This window comes from Schistocerca nitens, chromosome 7 (assembly GCF_023898315.1).
Source record: "Schistocerca nitens isolate TAMUIC-IGC-003100 chromosome 7, iqSchNite1.1, whole genome shotgun sequence".
NCBI classification, from domain to species: Eukaryota; Metazoa; Arthropoda; class Insecta; order Orthoptera; family Acrididae; genus Schistocerca; species Schistocerca nitens.
The window spans coordinates 188,530,740-188,545,344 of NC_064620.1; the positions used below are offsets into that span (position 1 = coordinate 188,530,740).

At 38.1% G+C, this 14,605-nt stretch overlaps 1 protein-coding gene across 1 annotated transcript in view; it reads left to right on the plus strand.

The window, feature by feature from the left end:
• The window catches only part of LOC126195528 (dynein beta chain, ciliary-like), a 930,907-nt gene that overhangs the window by 35,106 nt on the left and 881,196 nt on the right, over positions 1-14,605 (plus strand). The window contains exons 4-5 of the mRNA XM_049934154.1: positions 3,381-3,520; positions 3,704-3,856. Coding sequence (XP_049790111.1) covers positions 3,381-3,520; positions 3,704-3,856 — 293 coding nt within the window. The remainder of the gene's footprint in view (positions 1-3,380; positions 3,521-3,703; positions 3,857-14,605) is intronic.

Consider the following 14,605-nt stretch of genomic DNA (forward strand, 5'->3'; position numbering starts at 1 on the left):
GTTTTCTCAGGTGAAAATTGACTGGAGCAATCACAGATAGTGATCATGTTTGTGTCAGGTGTGCTTGGTGTGTGTGTGTGTGTGTGTGTGTGTGTGTGTGTGTGTGTGTGTGTTTTCCTTTCTGAAGAAGGCTTTGGCTCAAAGCTCCATGTACAAGAGTCTTTCCATTGTGCCTGTCTGCAACTCAATGGGTCATATTCCAACGTGTACTTTCTGTTGTTTGGTTTTCAGATCACAATTAAAGGTCTTCTTCACATAAAAATCAAACTAATGCAGCTGTGAAAAGTCTGCAGTGATATTCTCTTTCAAAGGAGGATCGGAAACAGCAGTTGTCAGTGATATAACTCCTCAAAAACCACCACTTTACTTCAGCTCTCAAAAACATGAATTATACACACTAACATTTATTGCAAATATTAAACACAGCATTGTCCTTATATTCTTCTTTCACTTTTTGAGTACTGCCTGTTTGACAGTACAAGGAGAGGGCAAATGATTCAGATTCAAACACGTGAATTTAAAATGATACATTTCACTACACAAAAGACCTGATTTTGAGAGGGACGTGATAGATAAAACCACTGAGAAAACCATATGGATGAGAGTACACATTCCTATAGTCTAACTAAGGTGAGAGAGGTATGGGGCTGGGAGGAGTGGTGAGGTAGTTAGTGATGAATGTGGCAGTTGGAGAACTTGACTAATAAGGATTGAGACCAAGAAGACAAAGAACATAAAGAGGGACAGTCTGCATCACTGTAATTCAGAGAAATCGGTGTTGGGGAGAGATGATCGAACTGGCAAGGGTTGATAAAGCATTTCAGTGACAGTGGAAAGCATTTTTCAGGAAATTGTTGGACAACATAATTTCTGCTAGCTCTTTGTTATTGTAGGTATGTCAGTGGAACAGATCCATAAGCTCCAGTCATATGTTTATTATCAGTTTGCATTATCACAATAAGAAATAAATGATAAGAATTGTTTTGAAATGGAGCTGTTTGTGCTGTTCCATTCCAGTGCATTAAATTCGTAATTGAAGTGATGGAAGACATCTGTAATATGATATCAAAACTTGTCATCATTTTTAATCTCTGCTAGGCACCTTAGTAAGAATTACATCTGTAACAGTTTAGCTGCTGCTTTGAAGCAGAAATAAATCTGAAAATTGATGACATGCAATAGTTTTGGTATTGTTTAAATGCTTATAATTGCCTTGTGGCTCCTGCACTGTGTAGCATTATGCTCTCTTGTCATGTTTCTTTCTACTCATTGACCAATGCACTTGCTAGGCAGGAAAACTGTGCAAACTGCTGTTAAAAGTGGTCCTGTGTATGGCTAAAATGAGTATCTTCAATGTTTTTTTTTTAAAAAAAACTCTTGCAGTCCATCTTAGCAGCTAAAATTTTGATGTGTTTATTTCAATGTATTATTCCTGTGGAAAAAATTATGGGAAAGGTCTTTATATGTCAGTTTTTCCTTGCTAGTCACATTTGGCATGGGTGCCACACAACTGAGCAGTATTCTAGGATGGGTCACACAAGCATTTCTTAAGCATTCTCCATTCTAAACTGATTGCATTTTCATAGTATCATTCCAGTGAGCCAAACTATGCCATCTACTTTACCTACTATGAGATCATTCCATTCCATATCCCAGCAAATTGGTAACTTAAGTATTTGTATGAGTTGATCGATACCAGTTGTGACTCATTGATATTGTAGTCATAGGGCACTAATTTTTTTCCCAATTTTGTGTAGTGCACAGTTTTATGTTTCATTACTTATAAAGCAAGTTGTCAATTTTTTGTTTCACCACCAACTACAGCATCTCGGCTCGAGATTCTGGAGTCTGTCTTTTCTTATATTGTTAATTTTCCTACCTGGAGTTTCCACTGTTTGATTTTACTTTCATTATTGTTACCTTGTGATCTGTCTGACATCAATTTCTAACAATACACCTTGGAGCTTATTTTGTAATGCACTCTTCCTACATGGTATCCTAAAAACATCTATTGAGCTTATTATCAGTGAGTGGAACAAAAACTCAATAAGAGTCTGGTGCAAAGAACATAACGTCTTTTGCTATTCAATTCTAAACCCTACACCCTCTTCTCTATTTGTAAAAAAAGCATTCTCTTATTCTTTCTTATTATTAATGTCTGGTCATGCTTGTTAATCTGCATTACCTTGCTACAACCTTTGTTCTCTTTGGAAACATCTAATTTCAGGCCCATGAATAAAAGCAATAATGTTAACACTTTGAACACTAATTTAGAGTAAACTGGTGAAGGATCCTGGATCCTCCCCTGCACCACCAGCTTTCCTAACTGCGCAGATTGGAACTGGGACACATTCTTCACTGCCAAAATTATTCCAGCCTCAACCTACAATAATTTACTGTCCCCTCACCCTCCACCCAACTGTTTCTGCCCCCACTCTCCTATCACTCCTCTCAATTCATGTCCTGTCACCCTCATTATGCACTGCTCTCTACCAGCACACCCAACCATCTTTTTCCCTTTCTGCTCCTGTCCTCCTCCCACTCCTCCCAGCCGCTCCCCCCCCCCCCCCCCACCCCCATCTTTGCTTTGACTTACTTTGTTATGCTAATTATTGCTATTCTGATCAGATGAAGCGCCATCTTTTGGACATTTTTTGAACTTTTGTATTTTTTTGTTCTAATAAAACCCCATGTCATTCCTAGCATGTGTGTCAATTTGTACCTCTCTATCTCCATTATTCCGTGCTTCATTCAGTTTTCAAATTTATACTAACTTTTTTGATCACCCGGTATATTAGAATTCACTGTAGTTGTATGATAAACAAGCTCAACTCTTAAAACTTCTACAGTAATATGGCTGTGGTACTCAGCTGCAGTCAGTGCATTAACATTCATATGTACATTGTTATGTTGTAGAATATTATTGTATCTTGATTCCTAGTTTTTCTTTCTTTTTATATCACATTAAAGCACTGGTGTAAGGTTGTTCTTGTTTATTAGTGGAAGGGTGTTGAGGAGGGAGAAGTTCGGGTGAGGAGCTGCATTAATTATTTATTAATCCTCACATACACAATTCCTCATAAAATTCAACTTTCCAGATGAACTATCATTGCCAATATAAGAAGAGTGGAATATGCTATGAAATTGGATACTTGAATGTTGTAGATTTTGTTAAAAACCTTTATTTGGCCAGATCACTTTGTAGAAAACAATATAGTGTCCAAATAAGTAAAATCTACAACATTCAAGTTCACGGATTTCTGTCTGTTCTAAGTCAGGTAATTGTAAAATTATGTACCCTTGCACTTAGACAGAAAGAATCAGCGTTGACTCTACTAATTTTTCTTCTCACACATTCTCTTTTGTTCTTTCTTCGGTAGTGGAGGTCAAGATGTGGACCTGCCTCTAAAGAGAGCCATAGAGCAGATGGTGGTAAAATGGGGAACTCAGGTCAAAGAAATACTAAACCAGAACTCAAGCTCTGTATTTGAGAAAACACTCCACCCTGCACCTAGTGAAGGTATGCAAACAATTTTATTGATTCTTATTCTACAATGGGTGTCATTAAGCATACACACATTCAAAATTTATGCAAGAAAACATGTTTGGAAAAGAAATTTTGACTGTCATATGCAATACAAGTAGATTTTTAATTGATGCAGCCAAGTAGTGCAATTTAGTAATAATTAAATATGGATTTCAGAAATTGATTTCTGGAATGCTCGTCTTAAAAATCTTGAAAGTATCTACCACCAGCTGAGAGACCCACGTGTAGCCAAAATGGCATCAATTTTGGAATTGACAGAAAGTGTGTATTGCAAGAACTACAAAGAGCTATTCATTAATGTATTTGAAGGTATGTATTTAGAATAGTACAGTGAATGTTTTCATCAGTTTTTGATAAATAGACATTACTATCAAGTACAAAATTCAGAAAAAAATCCTGTTTTAAAATATTTGTATTTTTGTTCCACATATAGCCCAAATTTGTTCAAACCATTAGTAATTGTGAGAATCTGTAATGTTGTTGTCTTAAGTTCATCAGTAATAAACACCATAAACCGCTGATGGAAAAACTCTCAGGTTTCAACACAGGGTGGTAGTGTTGAAACACATGACATGTTGTACTCATCATCTACTGATGAAGTGCTGGGAAGGTGCAAATGTTTCACTGTGTTTCAACATGCACTTACTGTCACCTGCTTCACATGCAGCAGGGAGTTTTATGAACAAATGGAGTAGCCATGGGGCCCCATTGGCCCCTATGACTGCCAGTCTGTACAGGGAACACTTTGTGCAGGTGGTACTTCAAACAACCTGACTCAAACTCAAACATTTCTTTGGATACATATTCATGATATATTTGTAATATGGGAATGTGGTAACAGGACAGACAGACACTGGATAAGTTCCTGAATCACTTAAGTAACATCCACCAAAATGTTAACAGTAGAACTAGGAGACAGGCCACGATTAACTTCCACACAACTCTGTTCCACATGTACATTCTCTGAAATTTCTTTCTCAAGTTAAAACCTATGTATGGTACTCATAATCTATTTTGCCAAAGAATGCTCTCTTTTTCTTTTCCTTCTGCCCTCATCCCTCCCCACACCCCCACCCCCTCTCTCTCCCTCACTCCCTGTCCCTTGCTCTCTCTTTCAGCGCAGTCTTCTGACTGGTTTCATGTGGCCAACATCATTATCTCAGGATAATGCTTATGACCATGGTCCTCAGCTGTTTCTTGGTTTCTAGGAAATATTCCAATCCAGTCTCTGTCTTCTTCTAATTTTTTGCATCTACGGCCCCATGTGGTCCCATAGAAGCTCTACCTAGATGTCTTAACACATATCCTTGCCAGTTTTGTGGAGAATCTAGTTTATTATCTAATCAGTCCACTTAATTATTATTATCCTCATGCAACACCACACACTTTGATTTTCTTATCTTCCCATTTTTGTACAGTCCCTGATTCACTTCAACACGACACTGTGTTCCAGATGTACATTCTCTGAAATTTCTTTCTCAATTTAAATGCCACGTTTGGCAGTAGTAAACTATTTTGCCAAGGAACACTCTCTTTTCCTCTGTCATCTGCTTCTAATGTCCTCCTTGCCTCACCCACTGTGTCTTATTTTGCTTCTACGGTAGCAGAATTCCTTCACTTTATTATGTAGTCCCTGAAACCGCTCTCTATCCAGATTTTACATCAGCTGAGCAGGCCAGCTAGGAAATAGGTTTCCTTCAGTGGGAAGCTGCTGAACATTTACTCAAGATCTTAGACTTTTTAACACAATCTTTGTTACAGCAAAAGCTTTCGTTCCTTGGTATCCAAAAGATATACAGGGTGATTCAAAAAGAATACCACAACTTTAAAAATGTGTATTTAATGAAAGAAACATAATATAACCTTCTGTTGTACATCATTACAAAGAGTATTTAAAAAGGTTTTTTTTCACTCATAAACAAGTTCAGAGATGTTCAATATGGCCCCCTCCAGACACTCGAGCAATATCAACCCGATACTCCAACTCGTTCCACACTCTCTGTAGCATATCAGGCGTAACAGTTTGGATAGCTGCTGTTATTTCTCGTTTCAAATCATCAATAGTGGCTGGGAGAGGTGGCCGAAACACCATATCCTTAACATACCCCCATAAGAAAAAATCGCAGGCGGTAAGATCAGGGCTTCTTGGAGGCCAGTGATGAAGTGCTCTGTCACGGGCTGCCTGGCGGCCAATCCATCGCCTCGGGTAGTTGACATTCAGGTAGTTACGGACAGATAAGTGCCAATGTGGTGGCGTTCCATCCTGCTGAAATATGAATTGTTGTGCTTCTTGTTCGATCTGAGGGAACAGCCAATTCTCTAACATCTCCAGATACTGTAGTCCAGTTACTGCTTGCTGGATGCGTGCTACATTTTCATCACTCGTTCTCGGCCATCCAGAACTTTTCCCTTTGCACAAACACCCATTCTCTGTAAACTGTTTATACCAACGTTTAACACACCACCTATCAGGAGCTTTAACACCATACTTCATTCGAAATGCACGCTGAACAACTGTCGTCGATTCACTTCTGCCGTACTCAATTACACAAAAAGCTTTCTGTTGAGCGCTCGCCATCTTAGCATCAACTGACGCTGACGCCTAGTCAACAGCGCCTCAAGCGAACAAATGTACAACTAAATGAAACTTTATAGCTCCCTTAATTCGCCGACAGATAGTGCTTAGCTCTGCCTTTTGTCGTTGCAGAGTTTTAAATTCCTAAAGTTGTGGTATTCTTTTTGAATCACCCTGTATATTGATAAAACTTCAACTCAGTTGCTCTGTAAATACGAGGTCTGTTCATAAAATTCCAGAACTTTGTCCACAAAATTTGTCTAACTTGTGTCTTACGTATTGGTAATGGTTTCCTTCAAAATACTCTCCTCCGCAACTGACACTTTGTTATTAAAGCTGTTTTCATTTCCGGAAGTAGCTTTGGTATACCTCTTGCTGGATTTTGCGAAGACCCATATGTGAATTCTCTTGTATCTCATCTATCATTGCAAATCTTCGTCCTTTCAATGGGGTTTTCAACTTTGGAAATAAAAAAAAGTCTGCAGGGGCCAGGTCTAGAGAGTACGGAGGATGAGGCAGCACAGCAATTTTGTTTTTTGTGCAATAGTCATGCACCAACAGGAATATATGTGTGAGTGCATTATCATGATACAAGAGATATTAATTTTCTCACCACATTTCAGGCATTTCTTTCTAACATTTTCTCACAGGCACGTCCCGATATTACCATCAATTAAGAGTTTGTCCCTGTGGCACGAATTCATGGTGAACTAATCCTTTGGTAGATGTCGAAGGGTGTCCTGAGTGAGGGTCATCTTTAACTTCCATCTGGCCATTTTAAAACCATGTGAACCACTTGTAACACCAAGTACGGCTTAAGCACTCATCACCATAGGCTTCCTGAATCATTTGGTGTGTCTCTGTAAAGGTTTTCTTGAGTTTCACACAAAATTCAATGCAGATGCATTACACCTCTAACTGTGACATCTCGAAATTTGCAAACTGTGTGACACGGCATTCTACTCAGTGCAGCACTGAAAAATAACTAACAGTCATGCAACAATGGAACTTCTGGCAGCTACACATTAAAGACAGGCAAGGATGCCAGCTGCGTTTCTCTCCAACACACCATTGGCACAAAATTACAAATTTTGAACAGAGCTTGTAATTTAGTCCCTAAAAGCCAGAACATGCAAGAACAAGCCCAGCAGAAATAATATTGATGTAAAACAGAATGATACAATCAATTGGGAACTATTAACCAGCAGCTACACTTTAAAAGAGTTTCATTCAACTCCTTGCACATCAAACAATATAAGACATTACAACACTAAAATAAATCTCAGAGTCCTTACCCATGAAATGAAGTTATTAAAGGAAATTCTGAAGTATTCGTCAGAAATTTTTATCTTTAACCCTCCACTACACGTGCAATCATTTTACCTCGAACACAGGCATGTGGGCTGAGAGTCCACATTTCATTTTACACCATGTTGGTGAACAATTTTAATATTATGGTTAGGAAGTATTTGAACCTGAATATTGTAAATAAAGCACTGCATTCATAAACATAATATCTTTGAGAAACAGTAATGTAAATAAACACTGTTAAGTCATAATTTACTTTCAGGCCAATAAGATCTACTTCAGTCACTTAAATTAATGTTCATTCTGTTTTTCACTGTTTTTATGAATGCAAACTAACCAACAGCTATTGTCAGAAAAATTGTTCAAAATAATGGTTCTTTACAGTCTTGCTGTCAGTTTCAGGCAAATCATTCACAGTGGTTGCTGTTTTCTCTACACTCACTGCACAGGTACACTGTGACGTGTTCCAGGCACCCAAATTTACTGTGTTCATTGCAAGAAACTCTTGTTGGTTTCTTTTTGTTCCTATCACAGAAGAAACATCTTTCTTGACAAGTTGCTTGTGGTGCTGTAGGAGAAAATCCAGCTTTTGGGAATCCCAAAATTTCTTTTTAGATAGTCTTTTTCTGGGAATGGTTGAGTTTGAATTGCTCTTGTAGATTACATAGCCATTGATTCCAGCAATATTCAGAAGAGGGAAGAAACTATAAAAGGCCATCTTCTGGTAATACTTGCCACAAAGCATGTACTTTTTATCTCATCAACTTTATCCACACCAGATTTGGTACCATTAATAAGTTATGATTTCTGGCTTTGAATCATTGTCAATACTGTCATCATCATGTAAATTAGAGTGTTCAAGAACAAACTTGCTTTTCTTTGACATATATGAAATGAGTGTTACATTTTTCCTGAATGCAAAAATGCTGAATCCCAAAGAACGATTATTTGAGGCCATAAATGGAAGAATTTCACATTTATTCTTACGAATTGTTCCTACCATTGTCATTTTGTCATTTTCCAACAAGTCAGCTGCAAGTGGAATTGATGTCAAACAATTATCATGTGTTATATTTCTACCAGGTTTGAATATGCATCTACATCTGCATCTGCCTCTAAACAGATACTCCACAAGCTACCATACGGTGCATGGCAGAGGGTACCCTGTACCATTACTGGTCATTACCGCCCCCCCCCCCCATTCTGCTTGCAAATAGAGTGAGGGAAAAACGACTGTCTGTACAACTCAGTATGAACCTTAATTTCTCATATCTTTGTGGTCCTTATGCACAATGTATGTTGGCAGCTGTAGAATCAGTTTCAGATACCTGTTCTCTAAATTTTCTCAATAATGTTTCTAGAAAAGAACATTGCCTTCCCTCCAGGGATTCCCATTTGAGTTCCCAAATCATGTCAGTAACATGTGTTGTTCAAACTTACCAGTAACAAATCCAGCAGCCCGCCTCTGAAGTGCTGCAATGCCTTCCTTCAGTATGACCTGCTACAGATCCCAGACACTCGAGCAGTACTCGAGAATGGGTCTCACCAGCATCCTGTATGCGGTCTCCTTTACAGGTGAACCACAGTTTCCACATGCTCATTCCACCTCATATAGTGTTGGAATGTTAAGCCCAAATATTTAAACAACTTGGCTGTGTCAAGCAGAACATTAGTAATACTGTATCCAAACATTATGGGTTTGTTCTTCCTACTCATTTGCACTAAATTACATTTTTCCACATTTAGTGCTAGCTGCCATTCATCAACCTGTTGGAAATTTTGTCTAAGTCATCTTGTATCTTCTTACAGTCATTCAGCTTCGACATCTCACCCTACACCATGGCATCATCAGCAAACAATCACAGATTGCTGCCCACCCTGTTCACCAAATCATTTATGTATATAGAGAACAACAGCAATCCTATCACATTTTCCTGGGGCACTCCTCACGATACCCTTATCTCTGATGAACACTTGCCATCAAGAACAACATTCTGGATTCTATTCTGTAAGAAGCCTTTGAGCCACTCACATACCTGTGAACTTATTCTTTATGCTTAAACCTTCATTAACAGCCTACAGTGGGGCACCATGTCAAATGATTTCTGGAAGTCGAGAAGTATGGAAACTGCCTATTGCCCCTTACCCATGGTTCTCAGTACAGCATGTGAGAAAAGGACAAACTGAGTTCTGCATGAGTGATGCTTTCTAAATCTATGCTGATTTATGCATATAAGCTTCTTAGTCTCAAACTGAGAATGTGTTCAAGGATTCTGCAGCAAACAGAAGTTAGGGATATTGGTCTGTAATTTTGCAGGTCCGTTCTTTTACCTTTCTCATACATTGGAAGCACCTTTGCTCTTTTCCAGTTGCTTGGGACTTTGTGCTGGGTGAGAGATTCATGAGAAATCCAAGCTACATAAGGGCCAATGCTGTAGAGTATGCTTTGTAAAATCAAACTGGGATTCCATCTAGATCTGGTGATTTATTTGTTCTGAAATCTTCGAATTGTTTCTCTATGCCATGTATACTTATTTGTATGTTGTACATACAGGAATCTGTCTGATGGTCAAATGGCAGTATATCTGTATGGTTCTCCTGTGTGAACGATTTTTGAATGTGAAATTCAAAACTTTGGCATTTCACCATTCTTTTGACAATAGCATGCGGTGTGTTGTCACAGAGATATGGCCCATCCTCCTGTTTTCTACAGTATGTTTCTAAATCACTAGCATAAAACATCTTTGCATCTGTAAGTGCAAACATTTTTGTACCATATTTTGCTAGTTTTGATGGAATTTATTTTACAAATCCACATCTGCCCCTGAATGCATCCAGCATTTCATCCACTGTAATTAGTTCTGATGAACTGTAATATTTCTTGCAGTTCTCATTGAACTGATCGATCAAGAATCAAACAGCATTAATTTGTCTGTTGCTTTCTTAGGGCTCTGTTTATGGTGTCATCAAATCTCATACATGTCAGCAAGAAATAAAATCAATTTATACCCATTGAAAGTCTGTAGTACTGCTCCACAGTACTATTTGCAATCCAAAGACCTTATAAATTTGTGTGTGATGTTGGTAGAGCACCTACCAAGGAAATAAGTCCTGAATATGTCTTGATTTCTGTAATGTTGGTGTCTGCAGCATCCATATCTGGAATGTTTTGAATGAATGTTAAATTTTGAAAGTATTAGTATAGCAAATAATTTCTTCTAAAATTTTATCTGTGAAGAAAAGCTGTAAACAAGCAATTGGACACTTAGCATTTTTGCTTCACCTTTGACTCCCAGAAAATGCTTGAAAATATTATGTTGAGCTCTTCTTACACTCCTGTTTTGAATTAAAAGTCGATGGCTCCATTGCATATCATATTTCCCAAAATACAAGTCAGATTTGTTGATAGTATCAATTTCGTCCAAAGATTGCTCACTTTCAGAACTGTGATCACTTTCAATCTTCATTAGAGAACTCTTCATCCAACCATTTCAGCACTGCTCATCATCCACCATCATTTTGAAAATAATAAAGAAACAAATCATCTTTCAGTAATCAGTAATGGTCAATGAAAATGTTGGTAAAAGTACGACAGCTAAGAAAAGTAAATTTTCTAAACAAAGAAATAAATAAACAACATTTCTAAATGTTATTATTTATGTTTTGTAATATTACCAGGGAAAAACTGTCTTCCTTGCAATACAGCATCAAAAACTGATGGCATGCACATGGACTGATATTCCACACCTCACCAATTTGCTGCTTCAGACAATAAAGACTGTCTCAAATTGTTGCCAGTGATTTGTTAAGGAAGGAGGGGAAATCTTGAATTTCTAATTTATTGTTGATGGGATGTTAAAACCATGGACTCACATTCTTTGAATGCATGAAACAGAGTGTTAACAAATATCAGTAAGTGACTGTGGAAGGTCAGCTTAAACCACCATTTTAGTAGTTATTTAAAGGAGATAACAAAATGACATAACTTCCAATCTAAGAACAATATCTACGTCTACATCTATACTTTTCAAACAACTGTGGGTTACATGGCAGAGGATATGTCCCAGTGTACCAGTTATTAAGGTTTCCTCTTGTTCCATTCAAGTATGGAGTGTGGGAAGAATGATTGTTTGAATGCCTTCGTGCATGCAGTAATTATTCTAATCTTATCCTCATGATCCCTATGTGAGCAATACATAGAAAGTTGTAGTGTATCCCTATAGTAATCATTTAAAGCTGGTTCTTGAAACTTTCTCAGGATAGTTTACATATGTCTTCAAGAGTCTGTTCAGTTCCTTCAGTATTTCTGTGACACACTCCCACAGATTAAACAAACCTGTGACCATTCATGCTGCTATTCTCTGTATACGCTCAATATCCCTGTGTTAGTCCTTTCTGATACTGGTCCCATGCACATTTGCAATATTCTAGAACTGGTCGCATGAGTTATTTGTAAGGAATGTCTTTTGTAGACTGACTGCACTTCCCCAGTGTTCTACCAATAAACTGAAGTCTACTACCTGTTTTACCCATGATAAAACCTATGTGATCATTCCATTTCATATTCCTACAAAGTGTTACACCCAGGCATCTGCATGAGTTGGCAGATTCCAATAGTGACTCATTGATATTGTCATAAGATACTACTTTTGTTTTCATTTTGTGAAGCACACAATTTTACCATTTTAGATCCAGTTGCCAATCTCTGCACCACATAGAAATCTTATCAAGATTTGACTGAACATTTATGCAGCTTCTCTCAGATACTGCTTCATTATAGATAACTGCATCATCTGCAAAAAGCCTGATTTTACTATTAACATTGTCTGCAAGGTCATTAATATACAATATGAACAGCAAGGATCCCAACACACTTCTCTGGGGCACACCCAAAGTTACTTCCACATCTGACAATAACTTACCTTGCAAGATAACAAGCTGTGTCCTTCCCACCAAAAAAAGCCCCCAATCCAGTCACAAATTTCACATGATCGTACCTTCGGCAATAAGCATAGGTGTGGTACTGAATCGGATGCTTTACAGAAATCAAGAAACATTGCATCTGCCTGGACACCTGGATCAAAAGCTTCCAGTACGTCTTGTGAGAAAAGAGCAAGTTGAGTTTCACATGAACAATATTTTTGAAATGCATGCTGTTTGGCATGGAGAAGGTCATTCTGTTCAAGATACCTCATTATGTTTGAACTCAGAAGATTCTACAATGAATAAATGTCAAGGATATTAGATGATAGTTTTATGGATCACTTCTACTACCCTTCTTGTAGATGGGTGTGATCTGTGCCTTTTTCCAAGAACTGGGCACATTGTTTTGTTTGAGGGATCTATGATAGATATAGTTAAAAAGAGAGCCTAACTCAGTGGCAAATTCCGTAGAGAATCTGACATGGATTCCCTAGGGGCCTGAAGCTTAGTTCAGTTTTAATAATTTCACCTGTTTCTCAACACTACTGACACTAATACTTATGTATCTTTTCAGTGGTATGAGGATTAAATTGGGACCAATCTCCTCGGTTTCCCTTTGTAAAGTAACATTTGAAAATGGAGTTAAGCAATTCAGCTTTTACTTTGCTACCCTCAATTTCAGTCTCTGTCTCTTTCACTCGGGACTGAACACCCTCTTTGATGCCACTAACAGCCTTTACATACGACCAGAATTTCTTTGGATTCTGCAAAAGATCACTTGACAGTATTCTGCTATGATAGTCATTGAAGGCATCATGCATTGTTCTCTGGACAGCCAAACACATTTCACTCAGCATCTCTCTATCTATAGTACTACATGTTGTTTTAAACCTATTATTCAGTATTCTTTGTTTCTTTAGAAATTTCTTTATGGTGACTGTATACCATGGAGGCTCCCTCCCATTATGAACTGTTCTACTGGGTACGTATCTATCTAGTGTGTGCTCAACTATTGTTTTAAACTTGAACCAGAGCTCCTCTAAATTCTCCTGACCTGTGCTGAAAGTTATTTCCTCATTTAGATGTCATACTACTGATTTTTAATCTAGTTTTCTCAACATGTATATCTTTCTACTGTTTAAGCTGTCCTTTGTACTTTGATAGTCATTGTTGCCAAAACTGTGTCACGGTCACTGATACCAGTTTCAATGTGGACATCCTCAAAGATATCAGCCCTGTTTGTTGCCATTAGATCCACTATATTTCCATCCTGAGTGGGGTTTCTAACTAACTGTTCTAGGTAGTTTTCAGAGCAGGCACTTAGTGAAGTTTCACAGGATGTCTTATCACACCCACCACCAACAAAACTGTAATTTTTCCCAATTAATTGTTGAATGATTGAAATCTCCACTGGTAGTTACAGTGTGATTGGGGAACTTACATACAAGTGAAGTGAGGTGTTCTCTGAAGTTTCGGTTACATCAGGAGATGACTCTGTGGGACTATCATTTTTTTTGCCCACCCCTGATACTGAGTCTTTCCCAAACAATCTCACATGCAGCTTCAAGTTCTGTGTCAGTGGATTTGAGTTTTTTGTCAACTGTGACAAATACACAACCTTCACTTCCCATTTCCCTATCCTTTTGATGTAAATGTAAATTTCCCCCAAAAATCTCACTGCTATCAATTTCAGGTTTCAACCAACTTTCTGTATCTATTATTATGTGAGCTTCACTACTTTTCATGAGCACTTCACACTCTGGCACTTTATTGTGAATGCTTTGTCAGTTTATAATTAGGATTTTAATACTCTCATCTATGTGAGGCATTTCTTTCGATCTTGAACTGATACTTCTGAATTTTGTCATTATCTTGATTGGACGGAGAGTCGCCTAGTCTAAAAAACATCTTGTGTGCACCCCATACATAGTCAGATACCTGAATAGCAGCCTCTGATGTGTAGTGCACACCTGTCCTATTTAGGGAAACCCTACAGTCCTCAACCCCATGGCACAAGTCTAGAAAGTCGCAGCCTAGTTTGTCACAGAGCCTTTGAAGTCTCTGGTTCAGTCCTTCCACCTGACTCAGAGCCAAAGGTCCATGATCAGGGGACAATACTGCAAATTGTGGACATCGTTGAAACTCCAGAAGCAAGGCTGCTCTTCTCAGCGTTCTTTTCCAGTCACTGGAATGACCCAAGAATGACTTTGGAGCCCAGACAATGGGCATCATTTGTTCCAATGTGGGCCACA